The sequence below is a fragment of the Erpetoichthys calabaricus genome, chromosome 1, assembly GCF_900747795.2.
Source record: "Erpetoichthys calabaricus chromosome 1, fErpCal1.3, whole genome shotgun sequence".
Lineage (NCBI taxonomy): Eukaryota > Metazoa > Chordata > Cladistia > Polypteriformes > Polypteridae > Erpetoichthys > Erpetoichthys calabaricus.
Window position 1 is genome coordinate 173,697,860 of NC_041394.2, and position 25,815 is coordinate 173,723,674.

The 25,815-nt window shown below is 39.0% G+C and overlaps 1 protein-coding gene across 4 annotated transcripts in view; it reads right to left on the reverse strand.

Annotated features, from left to right (window-relative positions):
* Positions 1-25,815, reverse strand: part of LOC114656916 (dynein axonemal heavy chain 3-like) — a 139,874-nt gene that overhangs the window by 4,089 nt on the left and 109,970 nt on the right. For all 4 annotated transcript variants that reach the window (XM_051920071.1, XM_051920068.1, XM_051920066.1 and 1 more), the window contains 24 exons: positions 22,021-22,212; positions 21,353-21,486; positions 21,115-21,277; positions 20,711-20,893; positions 20,095-20,253; positions 18,845-18,952; positions 18,592-18,756; positions 17,998-18,182; positions 17,197-17,368; positions 16,722-16,855; positions 16,438-16,609; positions 16,066-16,269; positions 15,853-15,983; positions 15,540-15,732; positions 13,418-13,596; positions 12,045-12,303; positions 11,479-11,604; positions 11,208-11,385; positions 10,106-10,182; positions 8,105-8,398; positions 7,883-8,020; positions 6,915-7,175; positions 5,690-5,782; positions 4,441-4,539 (listed from right to left, as the gene is read on the reverse strand). In XM_051920071.1, the coding sequence (XP_051776031.1) occupies positions 4,441-4,539; positions 5,690-5,782; positions 6,915-7,175; positions 7,883-8,020; positions 8,105-8,398; positions 10,106-10,182; positions 11,208-11,385; positions 11,479-11,604; positions 12,045-12,303; positions 13,418-13,596; positions 15,540-15,732; positions 15,853-15,983; positions 16,066-16,269; positions 16,438-16,609; positions 16,722-16,855; positions 17,197-17,368; positions 17,998-18,182; positions 18,592-18,756; positions 18,845-18,952; positions 20,095-20,253; positions 20,711-20,893; positions 21,115-21,277; positions 21,353-21,486; positions 22,021-22,212 (3,999 nt within the window). The remainder of the gene's footprint in view (positions 1-4,440; positions 4,540-5,689; positions 5,783-6,914; positions 7,176-7,882; positions 8,021-8,104; positions 8,399-10,105; positions 10,183-11,207; positions 11,386-11,478; positions 11,605-12,044; positions 12,304-13,417; positions 13,597-15,539; positions 15,733-15,852; positions 15,984-16,065; positions 16,270-16,437; positions 16,610-16,721; positions 16,856-17,196; positions 17,369-17,997; positions 18,183-18,591; positions 18,757-18,844; positions 18,953-20,094; positions 20,254-20,710; positions 20,894-21,114; positions 21,278-21,352; positions 21,487-22,020; positions 22,213-25,815) is intronic.

The following is a 25,815-nucleotide window of genomic DNA, read 5'->3' on the forward strand; positions in this document are numbered from 1 at the left end:
GAAGTGACCTTGAAATGCTTGAACGAATCATCCACAGAGCAGTTAGATCTGTGGTCGCAGCTCAGTTGTGCACGTTTGCACAACGATCGCCAAACAGAAACATTGTAAAAAAATCTCTTTCTTCGAACTTTCCTCATACTGTTTTTTTTTTTTTTTTTTTTTTGCTGTTTTTGTTGTCTGTGGTTTTCAGTGATTCCTTTTGCTTATTGCTTGTCAACATTTGAAAAACATCCATTGGAATTTAACTCATTGTCACCCTCCTATAGAAACGGCAGACACGAAAAAAAGATTGCAGTGTTAATGTTTGTGATGTGCAATCTGTTGGATTGGCAAATGTAAAGCATATGTCTTTGTTATATGCAAAAAAAGAAGAAAAATCTCAGATTGCAAACGTATGCGAACTGCTTAATAACTTTAATAATAATAGAAATGTTCTGCGGTGGGTTGGCACCCTGCCCGGGATTGGTTCCTGCCTTGTGCCCTGTGTTGGCTGGGATTGGCTCCAGCAGACCCCCGTGACCCTGTGTTCGGATTCAGCGGGTTGGAAAATGGATGGATGGATGGATGGATGGATAGAAATGTTATGTAAATTGTGTATAAACTGCCCCCCCCCCCCAACCAACCCCCCCGACCGGTCCGTGGAAAAATTTGCATCTAATAAAGTGGTCCTTGCTGTCAAAAAGGTTGGGAACCACTGGGCTACAGGATTACTGAGAAAAACGCTATATAAATGTAATTCATTATTATTATTATTACTGTAAATATTAATCACGTCGGGGCTTATGAAGAGCCTTGTAATTATCAAAAATCAGTACCAATCACCCAGGAAATGCTGAATGGCCAATTTAATAGCGCATTAGCACCCACTACGACGGGTAGTGCAGGTTAACCAGCAGACCCGGGCCCTGAATCGCGTATTGACTCTTCGACAGATGAGCAGCAGTTCGAGTTGACCTTTGACTCTTCGTGTGATTTCTTAGATAAGAAAAGATAAGAAAGTCCGGTTCATGTATCGTGCATGCGCACAGCTTAACCGAAGAACATTAACAAAAGGGTAATAACACGTCGCCAAAAACTGGACAGCAACAAATTATAAAGCTGCACGAACTACACACTGGGATTATAATCTCAAAACAATTCGCATCCAGGAATATTTAATATCGGACTTGGATGACCTCCGCACAGACTCCCGACAGCAGCACGGAAGAAACTCGCCACATCTTTCAAAGCACACTTCACTGACAGCATCAGTGGTAATGAATAACACATAAACGACGCTTACATGCATACGGCGAGTGTGGTCAAATCAATGTAAACATTTTACATCGAAGGTCATTTTCTGTGACACTGAGTCAGGTTTAACTGATACCTATACGTCATTCCAAATCAGGTTAGGTCTGGTGGAAATAAATAGAATTCCACGCTGAACAGTAAATGATGCAGTTCTATTCAGAGCCGATGTTCTGTGGAACCACACAATCTAGCGAAACGTGTTTCTGCGCATGCGCAATATCATTTATTCTTAAACTACAGTCAATAAATTTTTCTTAAATAAATATATAAAATAAAATTAATTCAAACAGACCCTACTAAAACTATTATTTGTTATATTATTATTATTGAAGTCATTAGGAGCAAACGTATCCAATGTCTCAGTCCAATGCCTTTCCCATTTTTTTTTTTTTTTTTTTTTTTTTTTTTTTTTTGTCCAGCATTGTTGTGATTGTAAGCCGAAAATGATTGGTATGTGCAACCTTGGAAAAAAATTCGGCTAATGGTGAGTGATACTATAAAAATGTTATGTTCGTTTAGACATTTTCACTTCTAAATCTGTAAATACTGTATTTGCATGTGTATCTTATTACGACAAGGTAGCACAAATCGACAGAACACCAGTCAATCGAGACATTGACGACCGCCTAGGATGATGTCATCTGAGGGGCGCCAGTTATAAAAGTTAAGTGGAGCCTGATCTGGACACCGATGGCGACAACCTAAAAAAATCTGGTATGGTAAATAATGTCCTGAGTATACGCAAAGGGATGCAGATAGCGTTTAAGAACACATAGTCGTGGCGGTGCTAGATTCAGTGCCTTAAACCGAAAATAAAAATTGTATCCATATACTCCTGCCCCATCCCCCCAAAAAAACTGCACTATCTGTAATTTTCATTATGTCTTTGGAGTAACACAACAGGGGTGGAAAGTAACGAAGTACAAATACTTCTTTACTGTACATAAGTACATTTTTCTGTACTTAAGTAGATTTAGTTGTGGATACTTGTAAATTTTACTCCACTATATTTTATAGCAAATATCTCGACTTTCTGCTCCACTACGTTACAACATGGTGATGAGTTACATTTTATAGTCACATGAACAGTGCGTTCTTACTACAGGACTCTTTCAAGTGAATCATGAGAATCGATGTGCACGAACAAAACGATTCAGTACAGGGTAACAGGAACGCTACAATGCATGCGTGATGCCGTCTTAAGCCGCAAATGAAAATACTGTAACTCCCGTCTCATTATTATATGTTCAATTTAGAGCTAAATCATCATAATACAATGCAGTATACATTTATATAAGAATGTATTACTCACATTAAAATTGAATATATATATATATTCACGGCATTCGTAGTCTGTGTCACAATCTGATTGTATGGGTGGTTACCTACCAGGTAACGCTTGTGGTTGGCCAGCCATCTGCTAACATCCGCCACGGTATATATACATATATAATATTAAACTATTTATTAGCATCATCTGTATCATTCTTAATTAAAGCGGCACAACCTGTAATATTTTTTGTGCTTAATTTTTTATAGTCTACATGCGTTGGCAATGAGCTTCATTACATTATTATTTTTACTTTTTTTTTTAACTCACAGATCTTGACTCATACACTGTTGAGTGAAGACTGCAGCCTTCAAATGAAAGTGATGTCTCTCTACAAAGTGACGTCATCATAAAGAATGTAGAACTGGGACCAAATCACCCATGATTGCTTAAACACACTAAACACATTCATTAATTTTTTTTCCCACGGTCAACAGCTTTTTGGTCCTTGAGGTCATTAGACATGCTATCACTTTCCATCTCATTTTTATTCAACCTGAGGCACTGTGAGTCTCTCTGTGTCTCACAAATGAAGTAACCAAATGTACTAAATGTTGCATTGTAATAATCTTTAAACATTTAGATGTCATTATAATTTTGATTTAGCAGTCGCTTTTATTCACAGCAACTTAAAAATTCTGTAAAATGAGTTTGAGTGTTTACAAGGAAACAAAAGATTAAGAGCAAAATTTAGAAAAAAATCATAAGTAGCATAGGATTTAGTTAGTTAAAAAATAAATAAATTGAAACACAGCTGGTGCAGAGCAGATTTGATAAGCTTATAGTGCGGGATGCCAGATGAGTGCTGCAGACAGGATCCAGTTGTCAATGGATAACAGACTGGATTAAACTAAATGGGGTCTTTTCTTCTCTTTTACAAATTTTTAATTATGCGTCATTGTTTTCAGCATGTAAGACAAGGATACTGGAGAAGTATTGAAAACCTTATTCTAGGTACACCTGAAGATCAAAAAACAACATCATGGGGTGGAAAAAAAAGATCTGTATGTAAGTTTTATTAATGAAGATAAAAAACTAACCATTCAAAATTACAGAAAAGCTTAATGTAGAATTGGTGTGCAAAAAAAAGACCTGCAAAGTACCACAGGATTGCATAACATGTCCACAATAACATGACAGGTGGAGTGGTGGCTCTCCGGCTAGGGATCTGCACTGGCAATCAGAAGGTTGTCGGTTCGAATCCCGTAAATGCCAATAGGGACTCTGCTCTGTTGGGCCCTTGAGCAAGGCCCTTAACCTGCAATTGCTGAGTGCTTTGAAAAGTGCTACATAAATGCAAAGAATTATTATTATGATGCCAAAATTAGTGGGAGGGTAAATAAACAACAGTTGAATGCTAACGTTTGTTTTTGAGTAGGAGCTTTTTCAAATTGTATTCAAATAGAGACTTTCAATCTGACAGACCTAATTTATAATACAGTAAATAATTCTCATTTGAGTACAGACACCTTCGTAATGCACCAAATGAGGTCCAAAACATGCATGATGCAGCAATGGAGTTCAAAGAACTCACTGCCTCTTCCCCTTCACCTCACTTTCCATAGAATGTGTTTTGATAACTTCTTGGTGTTCCAAAAAGAACAATGGCTGTCACATTTGGGACGTCGGAATGTGTACATTTTTTTCTCATTGAAATTAATGGTGGTTAGGTTTTTGAATTACGAAATTTCCTCTTTCAGGCACCCTGCAGGTTAACCATTGATAAGAAAATAAACCTGAAGTAATAACAACCAGCACCATTTTACTAATTCAGTCAAAATAAGCCAGAGTCCTACCAACAACCTGTTGTGACTTACCATGACATCCTCAATGCTGAAATCTGGTGGCATCTTAGACAAAATATCAGTAGTCAGCTCCTGAACAATTTCAATGGAGGACTTTCTTGCCCCAGTGACCTGTTGTAACCAGGGAATCAAAACAGTTTAGTGTAAAAAATTAATCTGCTGTATTGCTCAGGTTTGGCCTTACAATGAAGGCTACATTGCACATCAGTGAATCAATGGAAACAATGGAAACAATGGCACTGTAGTGTGATTGATCCATCCATCCATCCATCCATTTTCCAACCCGCTGAATCCGAACACAGGGTCACGGGGGTCTGCTGGAGCCAATCCCAGCCAACACAGGGCACAAGGCAGGAAACAATCCTGGGCAGGGTGCCAACTAGTGTGATTGATGGCCAACTAAAAAAAAATCATTAATTACTCAAAAGAAGTTATGTCTACATTGAGAAAATTTTGCATTTACATTATTGTTCATGCAATTTGAAATATAGGCTTCATGTAGTTTTAAGAATTTCACTGTGCATTCATAGAAAACTACACATTACTTCAAAACAGCTGGAGATGTTCATGAAATGTTGCATGCATATTGCATTTAACCCAACTTAAATCACAGAACATATGGAATTTCAAAGGTTTCATCATGAATAAGGGTTCAGTAAAGGAAACAACACATAAAAAAACAGTTTTTGCCCAGCTTAAATGCCATATCAATGATTCAATTATTTAAAAGACCATCCAGTTTATTAATGTGGGATTATTTCTGAAACTACACTAAACCAGGAAATACAAAGAAATAGCAAGGACTTACTGCAATTATGGAATCTAATCACAAAAAGAACAAGTTCTAGACTCATGAGAGCAAAGAAATTGCTAGACATTACAGACGATGGGTCAACTTTTAAAAAAACATACACGTTTGCTTCCTTATCTTAATTCATATAAAATATACCCAATCAATACCATGAAGTTTGTCTAGTCCGTCTGTATTGGTTTGGCTATCCATACCAGTGAGAATCAGAACAAAGGCCTAACAAATAAATTAACTTTTCTGCAATTCTCTGTACAGAACTCCCCTCAATAAAATGTCTCTGCTATGTTAGTATATTCCTTCTTTTTCCAAACAAATCAGAGAGTAAGGACCCCTCTGATAAAGCTCATATAATACTAACACCAGATTGGGAGACACTTCACACTCAGCTATTCTGCAGTTTGATCAAACACAACTGACCTGGTTGACATTTGATCACAAAGTGGTCAGTACCTGTTTGGGCAGAGTTGCAAGGATGCCATTAAACAATTCCTGGGTCTCGTTGTACTCCCGTGTGATGCTGGCATTCTCATGCAGTCCAAACACCTGCCAAGCAGAAATCACAAACTTGAGGTTTAGCAGTACGTTTGAACCAGTAGGGACAGTGTCCACTACAGAGCATCACACCCACCACTGTAATGAGTCATCTCTGACTGCTCACAAACTCAGATATGAAATGTTTATTAGTAAAGGTCTACTAAAAACAACTATAGGACATGAAATAAGTGGAAATATAGCGTGAAAAAAAACAAGAGCCAGCAACAGTGGTCCACTTTGCATGAATGCTGGTATAGATGATGATCAGCATGATGATGTAAGGAAAATTATCAGTAGTTCTGGAGGAAAAATAACCATTTGTGTTTGTATTTCTATTTCTATACTATGCAGTACTAATTTAGAAAAAACTACTAAAACCCACTTTAATTTTCTTTTTCTTGATCACTTAAATTACTAGCATCACTAACATTGGAGGAGGTCACAATTGGCTCTTTACATAAAATACAATTTAATTTGCTATTTTAGAAAACTGTCTCTAAATGCTTCTTTTCTGCTCCTTAGAACTATGTGCCTCTGTCCAGTGGTACAAGTACACTGCAGTCCTTGGGACATTGGGAAGATGAAGGGACTCCACAAGAGTATCCTGTCAGTGGTGGCACATTAATGAACTGTAGAATGTCCAGATGGGACTCTTAGAACCCCTACCTAGAGGTTTATTTTCATAGCTGGCTGGAGGTTTTGTTTCCTTTACTCTCTGGCCATCTGACCAAAGTATTTTTTTATTATGCTGGACATTCTGTTTCTCATTCCTACTTTTTAATATAACATTTTATTATTAAATTTTCCTTAGTTTTTGCTTTCTTCTGTAACTAAGTTTAGATAGAGTATTACTATTTTAAAGCACTTCCAGCTTCTTTCATATGTGAATGTCAGCCAGTCAGTCAGTCATTTTCCAACCCGCTATACTCTAACACAGGGTCATGGGGGTCTGCTGGAGCCAATCCCAGCCAACATAGAGCGCAAGGCAGAAACAAATCCCGGGCAGGGCGCCAGCCCACCACAGACATGTGAAAGTGTGCCATATAAATAAATGTTGTTGATGTTTTGTTTCTTTATACCCTCTTTCAATAGTTGTGTTATATTTTATAAGTGGTGCACATCACATAATACACATGAATACCTCTGGCTCGGCGCTCATGGGGAGGCTCTTGATATGCTCCAAGTAGTTGTTGAAGCCACTCTTGGCTGGAAGACGGTACACCCCACTGGATGAGAAGGAGTAGTCCATATTGGTCAACATTTCTAAACAGTAGCAGGTATCCAACAAGCTGAGGAGTAGACGGCGGTCAAAGCTATCTGTCACACGGCCGCCATAGTTGCATTCGCCAATGAGGTAGGACAGGGCATCCAGAGGAACCTCACTATATGTGTTCAGAAACATCTGCAAGAATAAACACAGGACACTAAATATTAAGGTGCCCATCACATATACTGTAGCACCTAGTCAGAAATGTTTAAATGTTCCCCTAATAATTTCTAACCAGGTAGGTTAAAACTTAAGAGAGCAAGAGAATGCTAATAGCAACCAACTGGAAGTGTGATGAGAGTGTACTCTTCATGGTGCCATGCACTGGTAGCATGTTATCCAAGAACAGTAAAGATTGAATGGAATGGAATAAAGTTGAATGAAATGAAATGTGGCAGCATTCAGACATGTAGATAAGCACTGTGCAGGAAGAGTACCAATCTTGCTGGAATCAGTAAATCAGCCATGTGATGGCCAGTCAGGCCTCTAGTAGTTTCATACTCTGTATAAACACAAGTAGAAGCTCCCAAGTTCTGAGATGGACTGGTGTTTGTCAGAGAGGGTCACAGAAGATCTAGTGTGGTCCTGGAGAATCTGGGAAACTTGAGTCTGTTGTGAGTGCCCAGATTGAAGTGTCTAGAAGAGTCTAAAGTGGTTTTAGATTGCCCAGTGGATGATGGGCTATATAGTATAGGGTCAAAATTCAGAGCATCTAATAGAAACTGAGAAGGTTAATGTTTTTCAAAAGAATTTTATAAAATAAGGGCACACGTGATTGGTGTCCTTCATCCCACTTCCAATTTCAAGTCTCAAGTCTGGTCCATTCCTCATCCTTCTCCTACCTGCACCTGCCGGGCACTAATGTGAAGGTCTGACTCATTGAATTCATAAGGGATATTCCAGCCAAGAGGTCCAAACATACGGCGCTCCTGAACCAAACCATGGAAAAGACATAGACTAAAAAGAAGCTTCTCCCACTCCTGTTAAAAAGAATGGAAAGAACTAGTTAATAGAATAACAGAAAGGACACATATTCTGGACTATTAAGGCAATGTTGATGGTACCTCTTTCTTACTGCACCCCTCATAGAAGGTGGGATCAGAGATTGGGTTGCTTAGATAAGAGCGTAGTAAGTTGGCACGCAGGCCTTTGGGTGGCTCATTGGTCATCTTGATGCCATTCTGAAGGATGGAAATGGGAAAATCTGAGGAGGGGTAGCTAGTCAGCCACAACCTGAACCCTGGTTTGACCAAGTCTTGATCTGATAAGAGCTCCTCACAGATCTGCTCCAAATCTGGGAGCCAACTTGGTGCCAAATGGCAATTCTGCAGAACGACCCAAGTCCCCTCTGCTGCAGCCTGTCAGGACAGAAGTAAAGGAGAAATCAGTTGATGCTTCAAAGAGCTTTATTTGAGGTCTAAAGAGAAACCTCAAGAAGAAGACTCTGTTGAAAACATGTGGGGAATATGATGGCATTGTAGTGCCACTGGGCTATGCCTACTAAAGCTGACATGACAGCAGCACCACATATTTGTAATAATGTAATTTTGTTTTGGAGCTGTTATCTGCTTTTAAATAAATGTTCTTTGAGCAGAATGAACAGAGAAAAGTATATGTCAGTAGAAATGGAACCCTGCTGCTTTTAGACCGGGCACAGTTTGGGTCATAGTACATCTGGCTTTAGGGACCTGGATGTGACATACTTTTTTTAGGGAAAACATTTAACCAAATACAGATAAACAGAGATTGAGAAATGGTTGATGTAGTAGTGCTCATGAGCAAAAGGAGAACTTGGCTCTATCCAGTGCATGACCATTTTGACAAGGAGACATCTTAATTCATAAAAAGAAGTAATTAATTATTATCTATCTACTAATTAGTTAACTCAGCCACAGGGGATGCACAAAACAGTGTGTTTCTTCGCGCCGGTCCGAAGCCCGGATAAATGGGATGGTTATATCAGGAAGGGTATCCGGTGTAAAATTTAGCCAAATCAATATGCGGACAACAATTTTGGATGATCCGCTGTGGCAACCCCAAACAGGAGCAGCTAAAAGAAGAAGAAGATCTATCTACTAATTAGTTAACCACTAGTCATTTCTATACAGAGAACAAGAGTGGGAAGAGCTAAGTTGTGACAGACCAAATATAAATTTGTCTCTTGGAACTGGTAAGAAAAACATCTTTTTTTAAATTTGGGGAAGCAGTTTTTTCTGCAGTTGTACATCTAAACTGTATTTCTAGACAGTTCATTGACATAATAAATATCAAAACAAATACATTTGCAGTAGCTCTCATTTATGGGTTCTTGCTAACTGTTGCATCTGGCAGGACATTTTCAAACTCAACCCAGTTCAGGATTGCTGGAGAACAGAATCTATTTCATCCACACCTAGGCAGTAACCAGTATTAGAAAGCATGCCAGTCCATCATAATGCCCACACTCACACTCTGTTGCTTCATAACCAATAATTAATCTAAGTTACATATGTTTAGGGATGTGAGAGGAAAACCAGCATATCTTTGACATGGTAGAACATGTAAAAGCAACATAGACATCAGCTGGGCACAGGATTCAAACTCAGGTTGCTATATCTACAAGGCTCTACCAGCACCACCACACATTGTGCCATTTTAGTTTTTATATTTAGTGCATGTAGTCACGTTATGGATACTGTGACATTTCTGTGAGTATGGGATTGGTTGTTCACTACTATAATACAGTGTTGAGTTTATTATATATGCATTTATATGGTTATACCCTATTCTGTTTTTAAAAAACACCTTGGGTTATTTTTGTCATCTTTTCCGACATTTGGAATGGCAGCATTTAATAGGCCTTAATTTAGCCTGCTCCACATACTTTAAATGGCTTCTGCACCTTACCACACAGTGCTACGAGCACAGGAACCCAGAAGCTGCCATGAAAGTTTAATTTGGGAGATAACTACAACATATTCACAGATTCTGGAGGCTACTGGTATTTAGGTAGGTTAACTGGTAACTAGTAGAGAAGACCAGTAGCTGTCATTCCTGAAAAGGCCACAAACACTTCAGTAACTCACCTTCTCGATCATGTTACGTGCAATAGGGCCCTGGCCCTGTCCAAGAGAGACTGTCTGCAGATGAGCTCCTCCCATTCCTGTGAAAAAAGCAGTTGTATTGGCTATTGAATGGGAGATAAGATCCTGTCCGCACATTCCTTAAGATGTGACACCTAAGTAGTTAACTTCACTAGCAACTATGTAAAACAAAATCAATTACTCTGTTTTATATCATACCCAATTTGGGAGGCATATATTTTCAATTCAGTCTCGCTAATTATTTTGAAAGGATCTGGACACACGTTTAAGAAAACTGAGCTGGATTCACTGAAATACCCTATGTGCAGCACAGGTCATCTACCCTTCAGTTCAAAATCTATGCCCCTCACATCCTTGTGGTGCAGAACTGGAACTGCTACAGATAAAATTAGGTCTACCCTAACCTAGCTTAGATTTTCAAGTAGCAATTAGCATGCAACCATTCCATAAAGTAATGTTGAACACTAAGCATCAAAAGAGAATGTGATTATGGTAGTGTGAAGTAGCATTCCACTCACACATTTCCCAAACTCACTTTCTCCTTTAAAAAATTAATTTAACCATTTTCTCACTTTAGCAAGAACAAGTGAAAAACTGATTCTTTTCAACATAAGAACACCATCTTCAGGTGCTTCACAGTTTCAGAGCTGTAGTGCAAGAATACAGAAGTTAAGTGGCTCTCTCAGGACAACACCATGGACACCATGAATTGAAACAGAACCCCTGTTACTATTCCAATACTTTAGTAAATAAATGACAGTGGCATTTGTAACACAGCACTTCATAGACAAGCCTACCTCTGTTTTTTTTTAACTCCAGAGGTGTGGCATCCCCAAGATTGGCCTGTGCTGGTGAAGAACAGCATTTATAATGTTCAGTGAACAACATGCATGTAGATGACAGGGAACCCACTGTACCTGCAGTGTCTTTCATTCCAATTTAGAGGAAGAACTTCATCATTCTTGAGATAGAACTCGGAGCCCAATCACTGGCAGTTTATTGAAAGGTCACCTTCAGTGTTTATCACTGCTAGATCTTGTTCACTGCACTTAAATATTAAAAGAAAATTCTCTTAAACCAGTACCTTTTTCTTCAGCAAACTTGACAAGAACTGCCATGGGGTCTGCACCAGGTGACAGTATGAACACGAGGGGAGTGGAACAGGTGGAATCCATGTAGCTGCACTGGAGGTCAAAAGTTGGGGGCTCAACGTAGGATGGACCCATGTTGTCAATAATGAAATGCTGAACAGCAGGGATTATCTGTGTATGATAGGGACATTTGAACTGATATCTGGTCATGAAGAAGTCCATTGAGGTGCGACTAGCTCTCCCTAAATACCATTTCTGTTTTACCTTGTCTGGTCGTATGCAGCGTAAGATCAGCAGTTTCTGAAAATCACTGAGGAGGTCATCCCAGGGCTCTGGAAGTGTCATCTCATTGGGGTGTGCAGAATCATAAACGTTTTTCCACCATGGGACCTGATTAGATTAGAAGAATTACAAGTGTACTTGATTCATATCTTCTTCCCACATTCTCCCATTTAAAGTCCTGTAACTAGAACATGGTTTTCCCAGAATGGATACCAGGAATCCTGGCTTCCATAAGCAACACCTTAAATATTTTTTCCTGTGAATCTAGCCACTAAACCTCTTCTGTTTGTTTCATTTCAGTTACATACTCTGTCCCCTACAATATCTCTCTTTATATGCCTTTCTATCTGTCCACCATCTGTGAGCTCTCCTTTCCATCCATCACAGTATTCCTGGAGAGGAGCTTTACATTATGTTAGGGTTCTATGATGTTTCATCATAGATGTTGTCACTTTGACAAATCCTGCAGAATAAGAATGAGAACTGATCGTGACATTCCCCAATCAGCATAAAATCTTGTGTCGTCCTTTCCAGGAAGTTTAACTTACATTATTGGTGAAGTTTTCCCTGATCCAGTTGAAGGCTGGAAAGGTGGACAGTTGCATCAATTCAGTCCATGATTGGTTTTTAAGCCAGTCAGGTGCTGGGTTCTTGTATGGGTTCTCCAAAGCTACCCCACCAGTTAACAAAAAGCGCCACTCAGTTTCATCCACCTGGCCCCTGTTACTTTGCAGACCTACACAGAGCAGGAATAAGAAAAGCAGCTTGTGCTTCTCAAAGAGTGACCGGCATATGTTCTGGTAGATGCTGTAGGGAGAAGTGGAAAAAGGGTCTGTCAGTGCCCATAGCTGTACTCCTTTTTCAGCTGGACACATAGGACTAGAAATGGGTCCTGTAGACATCAGGCCACAACACACAAATTAAACATTTTTACCTGAAATGAAATAAATTATTGTTTATGGGCTATTCAGTGTTTGTAGCATCTTTAGCATTATGTTTAACCCGGGAAAAATGAGCCAAAAATGTTGAGGTTCTTTCAACAAGAAAACATGTCATGTGAAACAGAAAAATACCAAACCTTTAACATAAATGCATTAAGAAATGTCTATGTCTAGTGTCCACTGGTGTACTGATGCAGATTTAGTACACGTCCTTTGTGTGACTTGCTTTGAAACAGTCTGATGCTGTTTCAAAGTATCAGGACAGTAGAACTGTGTTTCTTTGCACACTTTTTTTTATAATATTTTTTCTGTTGCTTGTGCAAGAGAGGGTAGAATGTCAGTGCCTGATCCTTACGATCGTTGTGTTCCCAGTGTTATTGTAGTGTACCAGAGCACAAGACTAATCGATTTCCACATTTCCCCTGACATTAACATTGGCAGATGCTGCATTATGAGCAATGATTAGGGGGATAATGCTTTTCTTGTCTTTCCATTTGATTGTAATCTTTTTATCTTTTTGCAACACTGAAGCTTTATGCGACCAAATTCACTAAGCATCTTACAACAGTTCGGTCATGCAGTGCTACATGCATCAGTTTCAGTATCTGTGTCAATGTCTGATGACCAATTCACCTTGTCATCACAATCACTTGATTCTAAAGGCTCAATTTCAGTTTGTTTTAAAACTGGCTTTACATTTTTTCATTTACACATTGTTTGCTTTGGTTGAAGGCTCCACCATTGATGAGTTACTACAAGCAAAGAAATATTAATGATTTTTTTGCAAAATAACATCCACTAGATGGCAACAGAATACTGTCCAGAAGGAACTTTGTGCTAAACATTGTGCAAATTATAGGTTTTCCTGAGAGACACTCAGGATTAACTGTAATTAAATAGAATTTCCATCGCAAGAGATGTTTAGGGTTAATGCTAAAGAGGTCAAAGAAATAAAACCACGTGAAAAGAAACTGAGTCACCTGTATGTGAAGTGCTTGTTGAGGTTGTCAATCCTTTCATACAGCAAGACGGAACTTTCACTCTCTGAAATTGATTTGACGTACAAGTTGAGGAACCAGGCCAAAGAGTACTGGTACATTGGGTCGATATTTGCCAGGTTAGAAATCACAAAGAAAAGTACACTGGACTGGTTGGCAACCTGCCAAGAAAAAACGTAAAACCCATCAGTGAGAATGAGAATGTGAGTGGGGAATAGAGCTTGAGTAGAGTCAGACCTTGTCCACAAAAATAAGTCTTTTTTATTTGTTTTGGCCTTACATCCACAACGAAACAGCATTTCTGACCACCGCATAGCTTTTAAAATGCCAAGTATGGATGGAGAAAATGGAGTTTGTGGTGTGTGTTTTGTTGTTGTTTTACATGCACTTTGTGATCTCAGTTTTTCCATGAGAATAGTCTTCTCCTTACTTTTTTGCAACAGCTGACATGGACAATACAGTACCTTGAAACACCTGAAAATGTTGGCTTATCTAAATTAGCTGGACTCCCTATATTATTTTCCATGGTTTTATTTATATTATACAGGTTTTCCTTGCTTAATGAAGAACCGCTTTTCAAAATTCACATATACAAAACGTCTTTTCATACTCTTTTTCATCTTAAAAAACTCCAGTGAATTTGAAGTTTCATGCATATAACAACTGAGTCTAGGACAATTTTCAGACCCATGCTGCTGATGCTAACACCAGATCATTTTTGCCATTATTCAAAGTACTAAACATTAATTGGGAAATGCGCTTCAAGCACTCAAATCCTAAATACAATTTATGTTAGTATTAACAAATGGAGCAGCTCATCTCATAGATGATGCATACAAGCCAAATAGCCACTTCGTTTGAAACTTGCCTCGATTGTTGTCATCACTGCCCATATGTGTTAAGTGGAGGAGTGTGAGGTGGTTTCACTCACAGCCTTGAACTGTATCTACCAGTAATAAATTGGTTGGATGTGTGGACAAGCAGTTGTAGATGTGCTCCTTAAAACCAAAGAATGAATGCGGAGCTTCCGTTTCTTTACTGGGACTCTGCAGGACAATGTATTAAAAGTGATGAATCCTCCTGTCATTTCATCTTCTGTAACAAATGCATGACACTGCAAGCTTAACAATTACAACTCACATCTGAGGCTGAGCACATCTGATTACACTCTTGAAGCTGCACAAATCTGTTTCATAAGTAAGTCTTAAAGGGATAAGTCTGACAATAACAAAATCTTGTGTGTACCTGTGTGTTGGATTTTTATAGTGGAGAGGAGTGAAGCAGGATTCCAGCTGACTTGATGATTTACTGATGGCGCCCAAACTAGTGTTATCCAATTACAAGCCTGCATACAGATGTTTACAATTTCACCATACATTCCTGCTTGTTATTTGTAGGAAGACCATGTCACGTGTAACAGAGATGTGCAAATTGTAAAAGATGTATATTATAAATGTGCATGTCGCTCATTGTTCGGTTGTCTGTTTGTAACATTTTCATTTTCGTTATCAATGATTTTAAAAGCATTCATCTTAGTTTTTGTCATTAAAGGCACATTTTTATTCAGTTTTTGTTCATTTTCCGCCACAGAAAAAATGATGTTGATGAGTATTTTTCGTCTTAGTTTTTATCAACAAAATTAACACTGTTCTAGAATGGATTATTGGAGGAGACCTGTACTCATTTGTACCCTTAAAAAACTGTTTCACAATGTCCAGAAAAAAAGTGCGGTTTTGTGGTTTCTTCTTTGTTATCCCCCTGTTTTGGAAATTTCATTTTCTTCCCATTTGATCTGTAAATAATACTGCTCATGGCTGACAAACTTCAGATGCCTAATAAGAAAGATGTACTGTATTTGCTTTTGGAGTTTCAATGTGGATGATAAACTTTTTGAAAATGATCTGAAAATGCTTGTGTGGACGGAAAACATTTGAAATTAAAACAGCTTTTTAAAATGTATTTGTGTTAGCATGGACTAAGCCTCAATAACATCAGAGAAAGCATAGTTCAAAGAGTTTTAGGTAAATTGGTGTCCAGGGTGAAGGGGAGCTGATTCTGGGTGTAGGTCTTCGGCACAGGAAAGAGATAAAATCGAGCAACTTACTGGTCTGTATCCATCTCGTGTGTCATCAATCTCCCGCTCTGTTGCCATGGTAATTTGCTGCTTCTCCAGGATCTCCTGTGACAGCTTCCTGCTGGAGGATAGGATGTGAATTGCATGCTCATCTTCCAAGATATTTCCTTGTGAAAGAGACAGAACTTCCAGGATCTGGTTCTCGACTTCCTTCAGCTGCTTCCTGTGTACATACATGTGAAAATAATGGACTGCTGTCTACACACACACTTAATAATATTTGGAGTATTTATCTTTCAGATGTTGGCACCTCACAGACACATATAAGGGGCAATGCACAAACCTGTTCTGTGCCTCTTCCCTATAAAGTTGCCTTTTAGTGTTTTCCAGCTCTGGCTTCTCTTTAGCTGTCAATATGCTTAAAAGTTGATCCTCTAGGCCGGTTGGTGTAATCATAAAATTCAAAAGATTGACCTACATAGAAATCGACATAGGTCACTGCTACTTTTCAAATGAAGAAGAAACCAGATGGCAAGATTTGTTCTGGAAAGAGTACCTTGAGTGAGACTTCAGGCAGGTAGTGAGGGTTCCTCAACTGAGTAGTGAGATAAAAACGAAAATCCTGGCTGTACTGAACAGTGACCTCACCCAGCCTTAGAAACTCCATCCCATTGTGCCTGAAGGTTTGTCTTAACAGTAAAGGCTCCAGGAGAGGATCCAGCTCTTCAGAAAGGTTCTCTAGCAGCATAGGTGTCCCAAACTGGAATATACAGTATATATGACATATGATAATAGTATGTAAACACACTCATAGAAACTGTGGTTGGAAAAGCTTGGTAGTACCTTTATAAGCAGTGCATAGACACTGAGCTAGCTTGAGGAGCATGAGGTGATTTATGATAGTCTGACCAAGTACAGCCTTACTAACCTGTATGCAGTTGCTCAAAACACGCAGGTAGTCATGGTCTGTGGCTTTGCAGACATGTAACTTGTTGACTTTCTCCATGCTTTTGATCCATTTGTTTGCCTGACCCTGTGGATCAATCATGAGTGGCCACCGCCGGGCTGAAGTTATGATGATTGCATTCTCAACTGAGAACCTGAGGGCAAAGGCACACAAGGTGGTAGAAGTATCCAAACAGAAGGGCATTGCCCACATTGTTATCAGAGATGGAAAATGGTTGGCTGTCTTGTGTAAATGATGTGGCTCACATGTCTCGGGGAAGTCCATGCACTTGCCATTCCATAATGGTGACTGCATCCCCAAGGGTGGTAGATAGGGAGAAGGTGGGAGACACAGGGATTTCTTTCCTCTTGCACATATCTTGCCAGTCCTTCAATACCTCCTGTCAGAGACATAGCAAGACAGACCACTTACTAATCCAACCCCTGCTAGATGACATGTACACATTGTTGTCCTCTCAGTGATGGCCTTCACTTTTAACCATTAACAGGTGGTGAGCACTAACAAAGAGAGGTGCTGACATTCAAGACTATACTTTCAGAGCTGACCACTACATGCTAACATGCAACATGCCTCATCCTCCCTGCTGACTCAACCAAGATGATACAGTAGATCTGACTCTACTCATTTGAATTCTATTTTAATTTAGGACATACTGATGAATACCAGTGTTGACCTTTCTCATTTTTCTTTCTGGCATTGCTATCTTCAGTCGGTGCTCACCTGTCTGAACTGTGGTGTGAAGGGGCCCAGGTAAGCCACTACGCCAGCACTCAGCAGCATGTCTCCAACAATATTCTGATAGGTGTCATCAAGCTGTTGAGAAATTTGCATCCAGCGCTCTCTCTCGCCACCCAATCCACTCATCAGCTTTTCAGCTCTGCCTAGTTTAAGCCTGTGAAAATTATTTTTGCAAGTTAAGTTTCTAATGTTGACCAGTTTCACTTTCCCTTCAACTTCCGTCCCTCCCAGCTGCTGCTTTGCTTGTCTTCTGCCCTAAAGTTTTACTCATTTCCTCTCTCGCACTGGATGGATCCAAGTTTGCTACACAGTATACCAGTACAACTTACACACTCAACCTAAGTTAAATTGTGCCATTTCAAGTTATGCAAATTTGCATTCATTCGAGGTCATGATGTCAATTGTCCTAAACCACCCTGAAAGATGATGATACCATCATGTAATGCTAGAAGGAGTACTTAAAACAACTACTATATCATTAATTTATAGTGAATAATGATAATATTTAAGCAGTTTCTCACTATCAAGAAAGTTCATCTTTTGGCAAGTCACCAACCCTACAAGAGAAACTTTAAACTATCAGACGATTGAAGAACAGCAAGGCTTGTGGCTCAAATTACATACCAGCAGAGAAATTCAAGGCTGGTGGTGAATGACTTGCATGCAATGTTCAGGATCACTAACAAAATCTAGAGCAACAAATCCCACCAACCTCAAAGGTGCCAACATTGTCACCATTTCAAAGAAGTCAAGGAAGTGTATTTTTACTCATGTCTCACTTACTTAGTCTGCTCCATGCTCTTCTCCAGGCTTTGTTTCTCTTCAATTTTTTGGGAAAGATGCTGCTGCAGCTTAAACAGCTTAGTGCTCACTTCACTAAGTTCACTTTGTGTCACACTCAGTTTCTCCTTTTGCACCTTTAGCTCAGCTTCTGCAGCTTGCAAGCGCTGGCGCTTGGGGGCTACAATCTGTTAGACAAAGAAACATGGATTTAATCCCACTGATTAGTTTCATCTTTGTGAACTGTATGAAATGTCACCACCTACAGGCTGTAATAAACTCTCCTTAAGATAGCTCTCTTTCATTTCATATTTTACTATTCAGTTGTGTCTTCAATAGCAGTAAGTGGTCTTTCCTAAGCTATTCCTTTCTGATTAACTGTATTCCTGGATTTAGTTAACAATAATTGCCCTGCCTGTAGACCCTTTTCCCTTCCAGCAAAAATTCACAGACATGACAGTCACTTACAAGTAGCTGCTGCCTTACCTTTCCTATGCGATGATTTATGCTAAATGTGTTCTATAATATGTAAATCAGCTGGAACAGTTGAAGAGAGGGAACTTAAAAAAGAAACTCAAACAAATTTGTTTTGCACACCTTGGTCACTTTGTCATAGACTTCTATGGCTCTCACCCAGCTGCATAGACCTTCACAAGCTGATGATACATTTTTGATGACAGCTGGCTCAAAGTCAGGGTTGCTGATGAAATCACGCCGGATCTGAGCAATCACCTTAAATGGGATGTTGTCTTTGTCATACTCCTTTAAATGGAAAGAAGAAGATATACTGTATCACCTAAGGTCAATGTGGATGAGCCAGGATGCGTCAGACACCTTATTGGTCACTCACTTTTAGAGACTCCAGGAACTTCATATCTCCCAACATCTTTTTCGCAGATGGCCAGTAGTCATCAATGTTTCTCCCATTGGAGTCACTTCTCTTTTCTGGTTTAATTCCCTAAAATTATCAAAAAAAAGTCTTCCATATATGGAATACACACCACCTAGCGCATTTTAACCAATACAAGAGATCAGACCTTGTACCTTGTGATTTTACAGATCTGTACTAAAAACTAAAAAGCCTTGGAAAAGAATAAAATTTTAAAGCTCAACCTATCTTTAATCTAAAATCACTTCCAAAATGAGGACCCCATAGATCAGGGGTGTCAAACTTCAGGCCTGGAGGGCCGCAGTGGCTTCAGGTTTTCATTCTAACCTTTTTCATAATAAGTGACCAGTTTTCACTGCTAATTAACTTCTTTTCTTTAGCCCTGTTTTTAAGGATTACCCTGAATTGATTCTTTTCTTCATTAAATGACAGCCAAAAAGAAATTAGACGTGAAATGAGCCATCAGATTATCAATTAAACTGGGGATTCAAACTCCAACCAATTTCACTCCAACCAGTTTCTTAATGAGATGCTGATTGTTGCTGTTAATTGAACCCGTCATTTAATTCCATGGCTTGTTGCCGCTCTCATTCTGCTGTAGCAGACATTTCCAAAACTGTTGATTTTCTGTTTTACTGAGACCTTCACTTCTCTTTATTTTCAGATATTGTGTGATAGGCACAGGTTAGCTGGTCATGTGGCTGCTTGTTTTGTGTCTCATTATTGTTTGACTGCTAATTAAGGACAAAGAAACAACTAAGGGGTCTGAGTCACATCAACTAAAAGGCAAAAGAAGTTAATTAGCAGCATAAACTGATCAATAATTAAGGAGATGGTTAGAATGAAAACCTGCAGCCACTGCATCCCTCCAGGACTGGAGTTCGACACCCCTGCCATAGATCACAACTGGAAGGATCAGCCTAGCAGTACAATATAAAACACAGTGCTAGAGACCATTAATCTTAAAATCCAGAATGTTTAAGAAATGGCAGTGGACAGCCTCTTGATTTTTTTCTGACCACATTCATTATGGCACTGACTGCCTTTTGTTTGTGATAGATACTATGGGATCATTTTGCATCTAGATTACCCTTAACTCTGGCCTCCTTGCATCATTTCTGGTCTTGGTGTAGCTTTATGACCTCTAGACCTAATCTAAACACTCTGGCAATGTCTATTTCACAGTCAAGCTAATAATGCTATTGTATTACCTTGAGGATGCAAATTGCTGCAAGAGTAAGGCGTACTCCTGATGGAGGATTCTGCATTGTTTTAATAAGAGTGATGTCACTCGCCTTCAATGTGTCTAGGGCAGCGATAGCAGCATTAAGTGCAGGCATGGCAATGCTCAGGTTCTGTTCACACTCATCCTGCATGAATAGGACACAAGGATCATTGCTTAAAATCAGGAATTATAATTGTCAAATCCAGTAGGGCAGAATCTGGCAGGGAAGAATGCCTCTTGACTCACAAATATAACTTGTCCATTTTTTGTACTGGGTACAGAAAAATCACTATTTAAATTTAAAGTTTTCACACTTCACAGGTAGATTTCCATTCTCATTGCAGGATATTTTAAAGTTATGTGGACCACCCATTTGATCCAAGATGGATTTTAACTCTTCTTTCGTTACTCAGTAATTTCATTGTCTAAGCTTAGAGTAATGTGCATTTTACTTCTGTTCACTAAGCTCAGGCTATTCACTCTGACTGCTAGACCCATTAAGGTTACATCCTGATCTCAAAGAACTTATTTTATCTGAGATAAGAGGATCATCCATTAACCCAGCAGACAACATAATCCCTGGGCCATTACTGTCTGCTTACCTTGATGGCTTGTGCTTCTTGAGCTGCCTTGTTGGCAATGGCCTCTTCCGCTTCCACCTCCTTCTTTACCGTTTCCACCTCTAGTGTATCTTGTGCAATGATAACTAGCAACTCGACAGTTTCCTTGCTGCGCTCCACTAGGAGAGGCTCCAGCTCGCGCAACTGTAGCTGCATTAATGCAATCTAAAGAGTAAACATCATTACAAACATGGTAGCAGTGTTTCCCTATAGAACTTCATTGCCTGCTAGGATAAATTACATAGGATCTCCCAAGAAAATTAGTCCGGTGTTTGGAAGACTGTCGAACTATGGAAAGAAGTGTGAAATATTTTCTGATCCTAGACAAGAGTGATTGTGAAACTTGGGTTTCAGACACTGTGATGTATGTCTGTATAATAGCTTACCTGAGCAGAGGCAAAGTCCAGCTTTTCCAGACCAGTTAGGTAGCGGTTCCTGTTTGTCAGAAGTTCCAAACGCTTGCTTTCCAGTAGTCTCTTGAAAGTCTTGATTAACTCAAGGTAGGAGGTGGGGGTAACATAAATTCTCCTCTGGAGGGACTCAAAGAACCTATGGGAATATCACAACAAGGTTAATACCAGCCACATTTTTGCATGCTCTGCATTGACACACTGTGATAGTTACCTCTGGGATAGAACCATGACACTCTGGTGGAAGTGTCGACACAGAAAGACAGCTCCTTTGCGGATACCTTGGGACATATCAACATCATCCAGAAAATAGCAAGCTACCTTCTCCAGGGCATCTTCTGGCCAGGCCTGTGGAGGTAAAGAGAACTCAAGGGGCTACTTGGGTATTCTGAATTACTGTCAACATTTCCAAATCAAAGAAGAATTAGCTGGGTTTCATAATTTGTCTTTGTGTAGTGAATCTGTATTAGAATAAAAGGTTCACTGCTCAACAAACTATGGTTAACAAAATAAAACAAAGATGGGATGCAACAATATCCAAAGAAATATGTTACATTATTTATACAATAGCATCTGAAATTTCTCAAATTGTTAATAACACTTTCACAGATGGCACATTCTCATTTCATTAAGCTTCATTACCTGTTATGATATGGTTTACTTGAGAACAGGCACTCAATTAAATAAGCGCCAAGGCACTAAATTTATGGGTATAATACATAAACTACTCTGAGATGCAAAGGAAACTATGCTGTCATCATCAGGCTGAAGCAAATTTCAGCCTAAGCTGAACTGGCAACTGAAAAGCTCCCAAAAACTCAGTTAAATTCTCGATTATACACTCTGGCCGGACAACTGAGAGACGTACAGAAGTCTGCTTACCTGAAACCAGTCAATTGTACAGCAGTTGACTAAAGTGGGAAATTGTCGTAGGTGGTTGTGGAATGCCTCTCCGATGGGACTGAAGGCCAGGACAATGTGAAGATTACTGCGAACACGCTGCAAGAAGTCTTTGTAAAGCTTAGTTGGGGTCACCGCATCATCACGTACATCAGCTGGGATCAGCTGTCGCATCTAAGAAGAAGTAGAAGAAGAGGCTTCAGAAGCCATGTTACTGTAGAATATGAGATCTAACAGTGAATATAAAACCAAATGGTAAACTTGGAATTTTATTTGCATGATATCTGATTTATGTCCCATTGTTTGGTATTTTCCGATTGGAAATCTAAGCTATGAGCTGAACACTCTGCCACTTGCTGACATCTTTCCTAAAAAATCTGATGAGACAGTTCTTTTTTATTTTAGAGCACAAAACACACAACACATCATTCAGTAAAAGATACACTAACATGAGCGACTGTTTTGTTCCAAAAATAAAAATAAAAATCTGTCAAAGATAAAAAAAAAAATGTCACTTCCTTTCTGTACTTCTTGTCAGTGAGATTAGATTTAATGAATGGGTTCTGACAAATGGAGCAAGAAATATATGGTTGGGGGACTTATCAGTTTGAAACTAGAGATGCATACATTTGTTTAACAATTAATTAATGGACCGATATTGTTGGTTTCCATTTATATTAATCAGTTCCTACTTTGTTTTTTGTGTGTGCAAACAAATATGTGTATTCCTGTGTACTAGTTCTGTAGTACTAGGGTGTTGTACCGTGTTAGCCATAATGAATGTAGAGAAAAGCCAAGCAAAATGACACCTTTTATCGGCTAACTGAAAAGATTACAATATGCAAGCTTTCGAGGCAACTCAGGCCCCTTCTTCAGGCAAGATGTAAACTAGTGTACTAGTTCTGTATTTAGTAATTTGCTAAGTCTATGCTTGCACTTTGAGCTTGTCACAGCACTCTACACCTGCACACATCGAAGATCAATATACCAAAATAAACTGAATTAAGTTGAATTAAAAAAAAACTCTTCCACTTTATAAAAGGTGAGACGGAGGCTTTTAATCCCTCAGACATATGATGTTGAGGTCATCAGTATCAGGTTATAATCTAAGGGTTCCAGCTTCATTAGAAGGTGTGATTGGGATAACAACCATAACCCATCACTGTAGACATACAGTATTTGGAGCCAAAATCTGTCCCTGGAGAATGGGACAAAAGGCAGGGTCTATCCATCACATTGCAGAGTGAGAGTGAACAGTTTACCTATCATGCACATGATTGAAAGCCTCCAATTATAAAATAGGAAGTTCTATGCTGGCAGTTTAAGAGAATTTACCCAAGTCCCGGGTGCTGTTATTTAGCAATGCTTCCCATGTGCTGCCCTTCATTCTAAAGAGTGAAAAATGATCTTGTGGTCTCTATCCCAAAAAATGGGATGCTTCAATACCATCCAGCCATCCCTGTAAAGAGGTAAATTCAGAGATATGCAGGTGGATGAGCCTATTGTGTCCTGGATAATGGACTATCTGTCAGGCAGACCACAGTTTGTGAGACCCAAAGATGGTTTCTGATACAGATATGAGCAACACTGGAACATTACAAGGAACAGTCCTGGATCCTTCTCTCTTCACTCTGTACACCTCGGACTATAAATATAACACCAGGTCATGTCACTTGCAAAAATTCTCAGATGATTCTGCACCTATGGGGTGTATCAATAAGGGGGATGAGACAGAGTATAGGAGTCAGGTAGAGAACTTTGTTTCTTGCTGCAAAGACAATTGCCTGCATCTTAACATCAGCAAAATCAATTAACTGGTTATTGACTTTCACCGTACCAAACAGCCTCTCTGTCCAGTCATTATTCAAGGAGTGGATGTAGAGGTGGTCCACTCCTACAAGCCCTTGGAGGTCATTGACAGGTTGGACTGGTCTCGGAACGCAGAGGAACTATATAAGAAAGGGCAGAGCAGGCTCTTTTTCCTTAGGAGACTATGTGGAAAGTGACATCTTTCACATTTTCTATAACTCTGTGATGGCCAGTGAAATTTTCTATGCTGTGGTGTGCAGTGCTGATAACATCAATACAAGAGAGGCCCACTGAATCAACAAGCTAATTAAATAGGCAGACTCAGTTATGGGATGCACTCTGGACCCCCTGGAGGTATTATAGTATTATAAAAGAGAGAATTCAAACAAAACTGAGCACTAATATGAACAATGCTGCACATCCTCTCTCTGACAAACTAACACTGAGGACTTTCAGCCAACGTATCATTAAGCAGAAGTGTGTCAAGAAATGTTACTGGGGCTTCTTTATACCAACAGCAATATGCCTGCATAATGTCTCAGTAGGACTGAGACTGCCAAGTCAGAAGTTTTCTTTCTTTTTAAATTTTCTTCCTTTTTAGTCATTCTAATGTGTGTTTAGACAGTACAGTGTATATATATTTATTTATCTATTTATGTATTTATGTATTCTGTTAAAAGGCAAATTGCCTCCCAGGATCAAATACATTTCTATCTGTCTATCGAAGAAAAAAATGACATTGTGATGTCATATCTCAGGACAGTATGTAAATGTGATATTTAACACTCCTCATTTACCGTAATGAGGAAAAATAATAAACACGTTCTGCATCACTGGGAAAGGACACTTCAAGTATATAATAAAAATGATAAGGGGTCTCTACCAAATGAGAAAGCAATTTGTAAATTATAATGAACAAGTGAAATTGGAGACACTACTCTGCCTGTGTCTCCTGTTCCATCACAGTGCTAAAAAGTGACATTTGGAATCTTACTCCATAGTAACTAAAACAGACAGAAGAGTAGCAGAATCTCTTTCTTTTTTCAAATAATATGTAATGTTTGAAAATGCATAATCCTATTTGCTTTCAAATGATTAATTTTTCTCCAGCACAAATATTAACGTGCTGGCTAAACACAAATAAAAGAGCAAGTGGCAATTACAGATGAATAAATGTCATCTGTTTACCATTTATTCCCTTGATACTAATGCATAGATAAGCAGATTTTTCGACAAAAGGATTGGCTTTGTGCTCCAGTTTAATGGGGCATCAGCTTTACTTCTCTGTGAGGAAAAGCTGAGTAAATTTTATTAACGGCTTTGTGGAATCACTTGTATTGACACTTCTTAATTGGGATGCTTAATTCACTGTAGAGTAGAATGGGATTGTAGAAGCTTTTAAAGGTGATCAGGCAAAGCTTGTCCCTCTGAGCTTTATTTCACACTTTCTGCTTATTGCATTTTAAATGAAATAGTACATTTCAGATTTACAATGACAGTCATTTCTATTATTATTATTCATAAATTGTTCCAGTGCCATGAATTTAGGGCAAATTAATCTTCTGCATATTCAGTCAATCAGATAATAATAACAATGCACTTCCATATTGGCTTGCATAGTCTTAGTTGTATTAACGACACAAATGAATAGAGAAAATGAGTGCTCTGATCTCCCTGCATATCACAAGCAGACGTCTTAGACACATTAGAAATGCTCTTCTCTCGAATGCCACAGATTTCCTCCTAATCCACAGATATATGAAAATCAGCTTAACCCAAACAGTATAAAGGCTTTCAGATCAGCGGACGTTGCCAACGGTGACTACAATACAGCTTTTGTAAGAAGCACCTTAGCTCAGAAACTGGTGTGCAGTCTGAAAAGAAGAGGTGGTAGGTCATGCATCAAAAAGTCATTGAGACAGAGAAAATCAAATTTGTGTTCCCCTCTAAAATTTCCAGTGTAGGCTG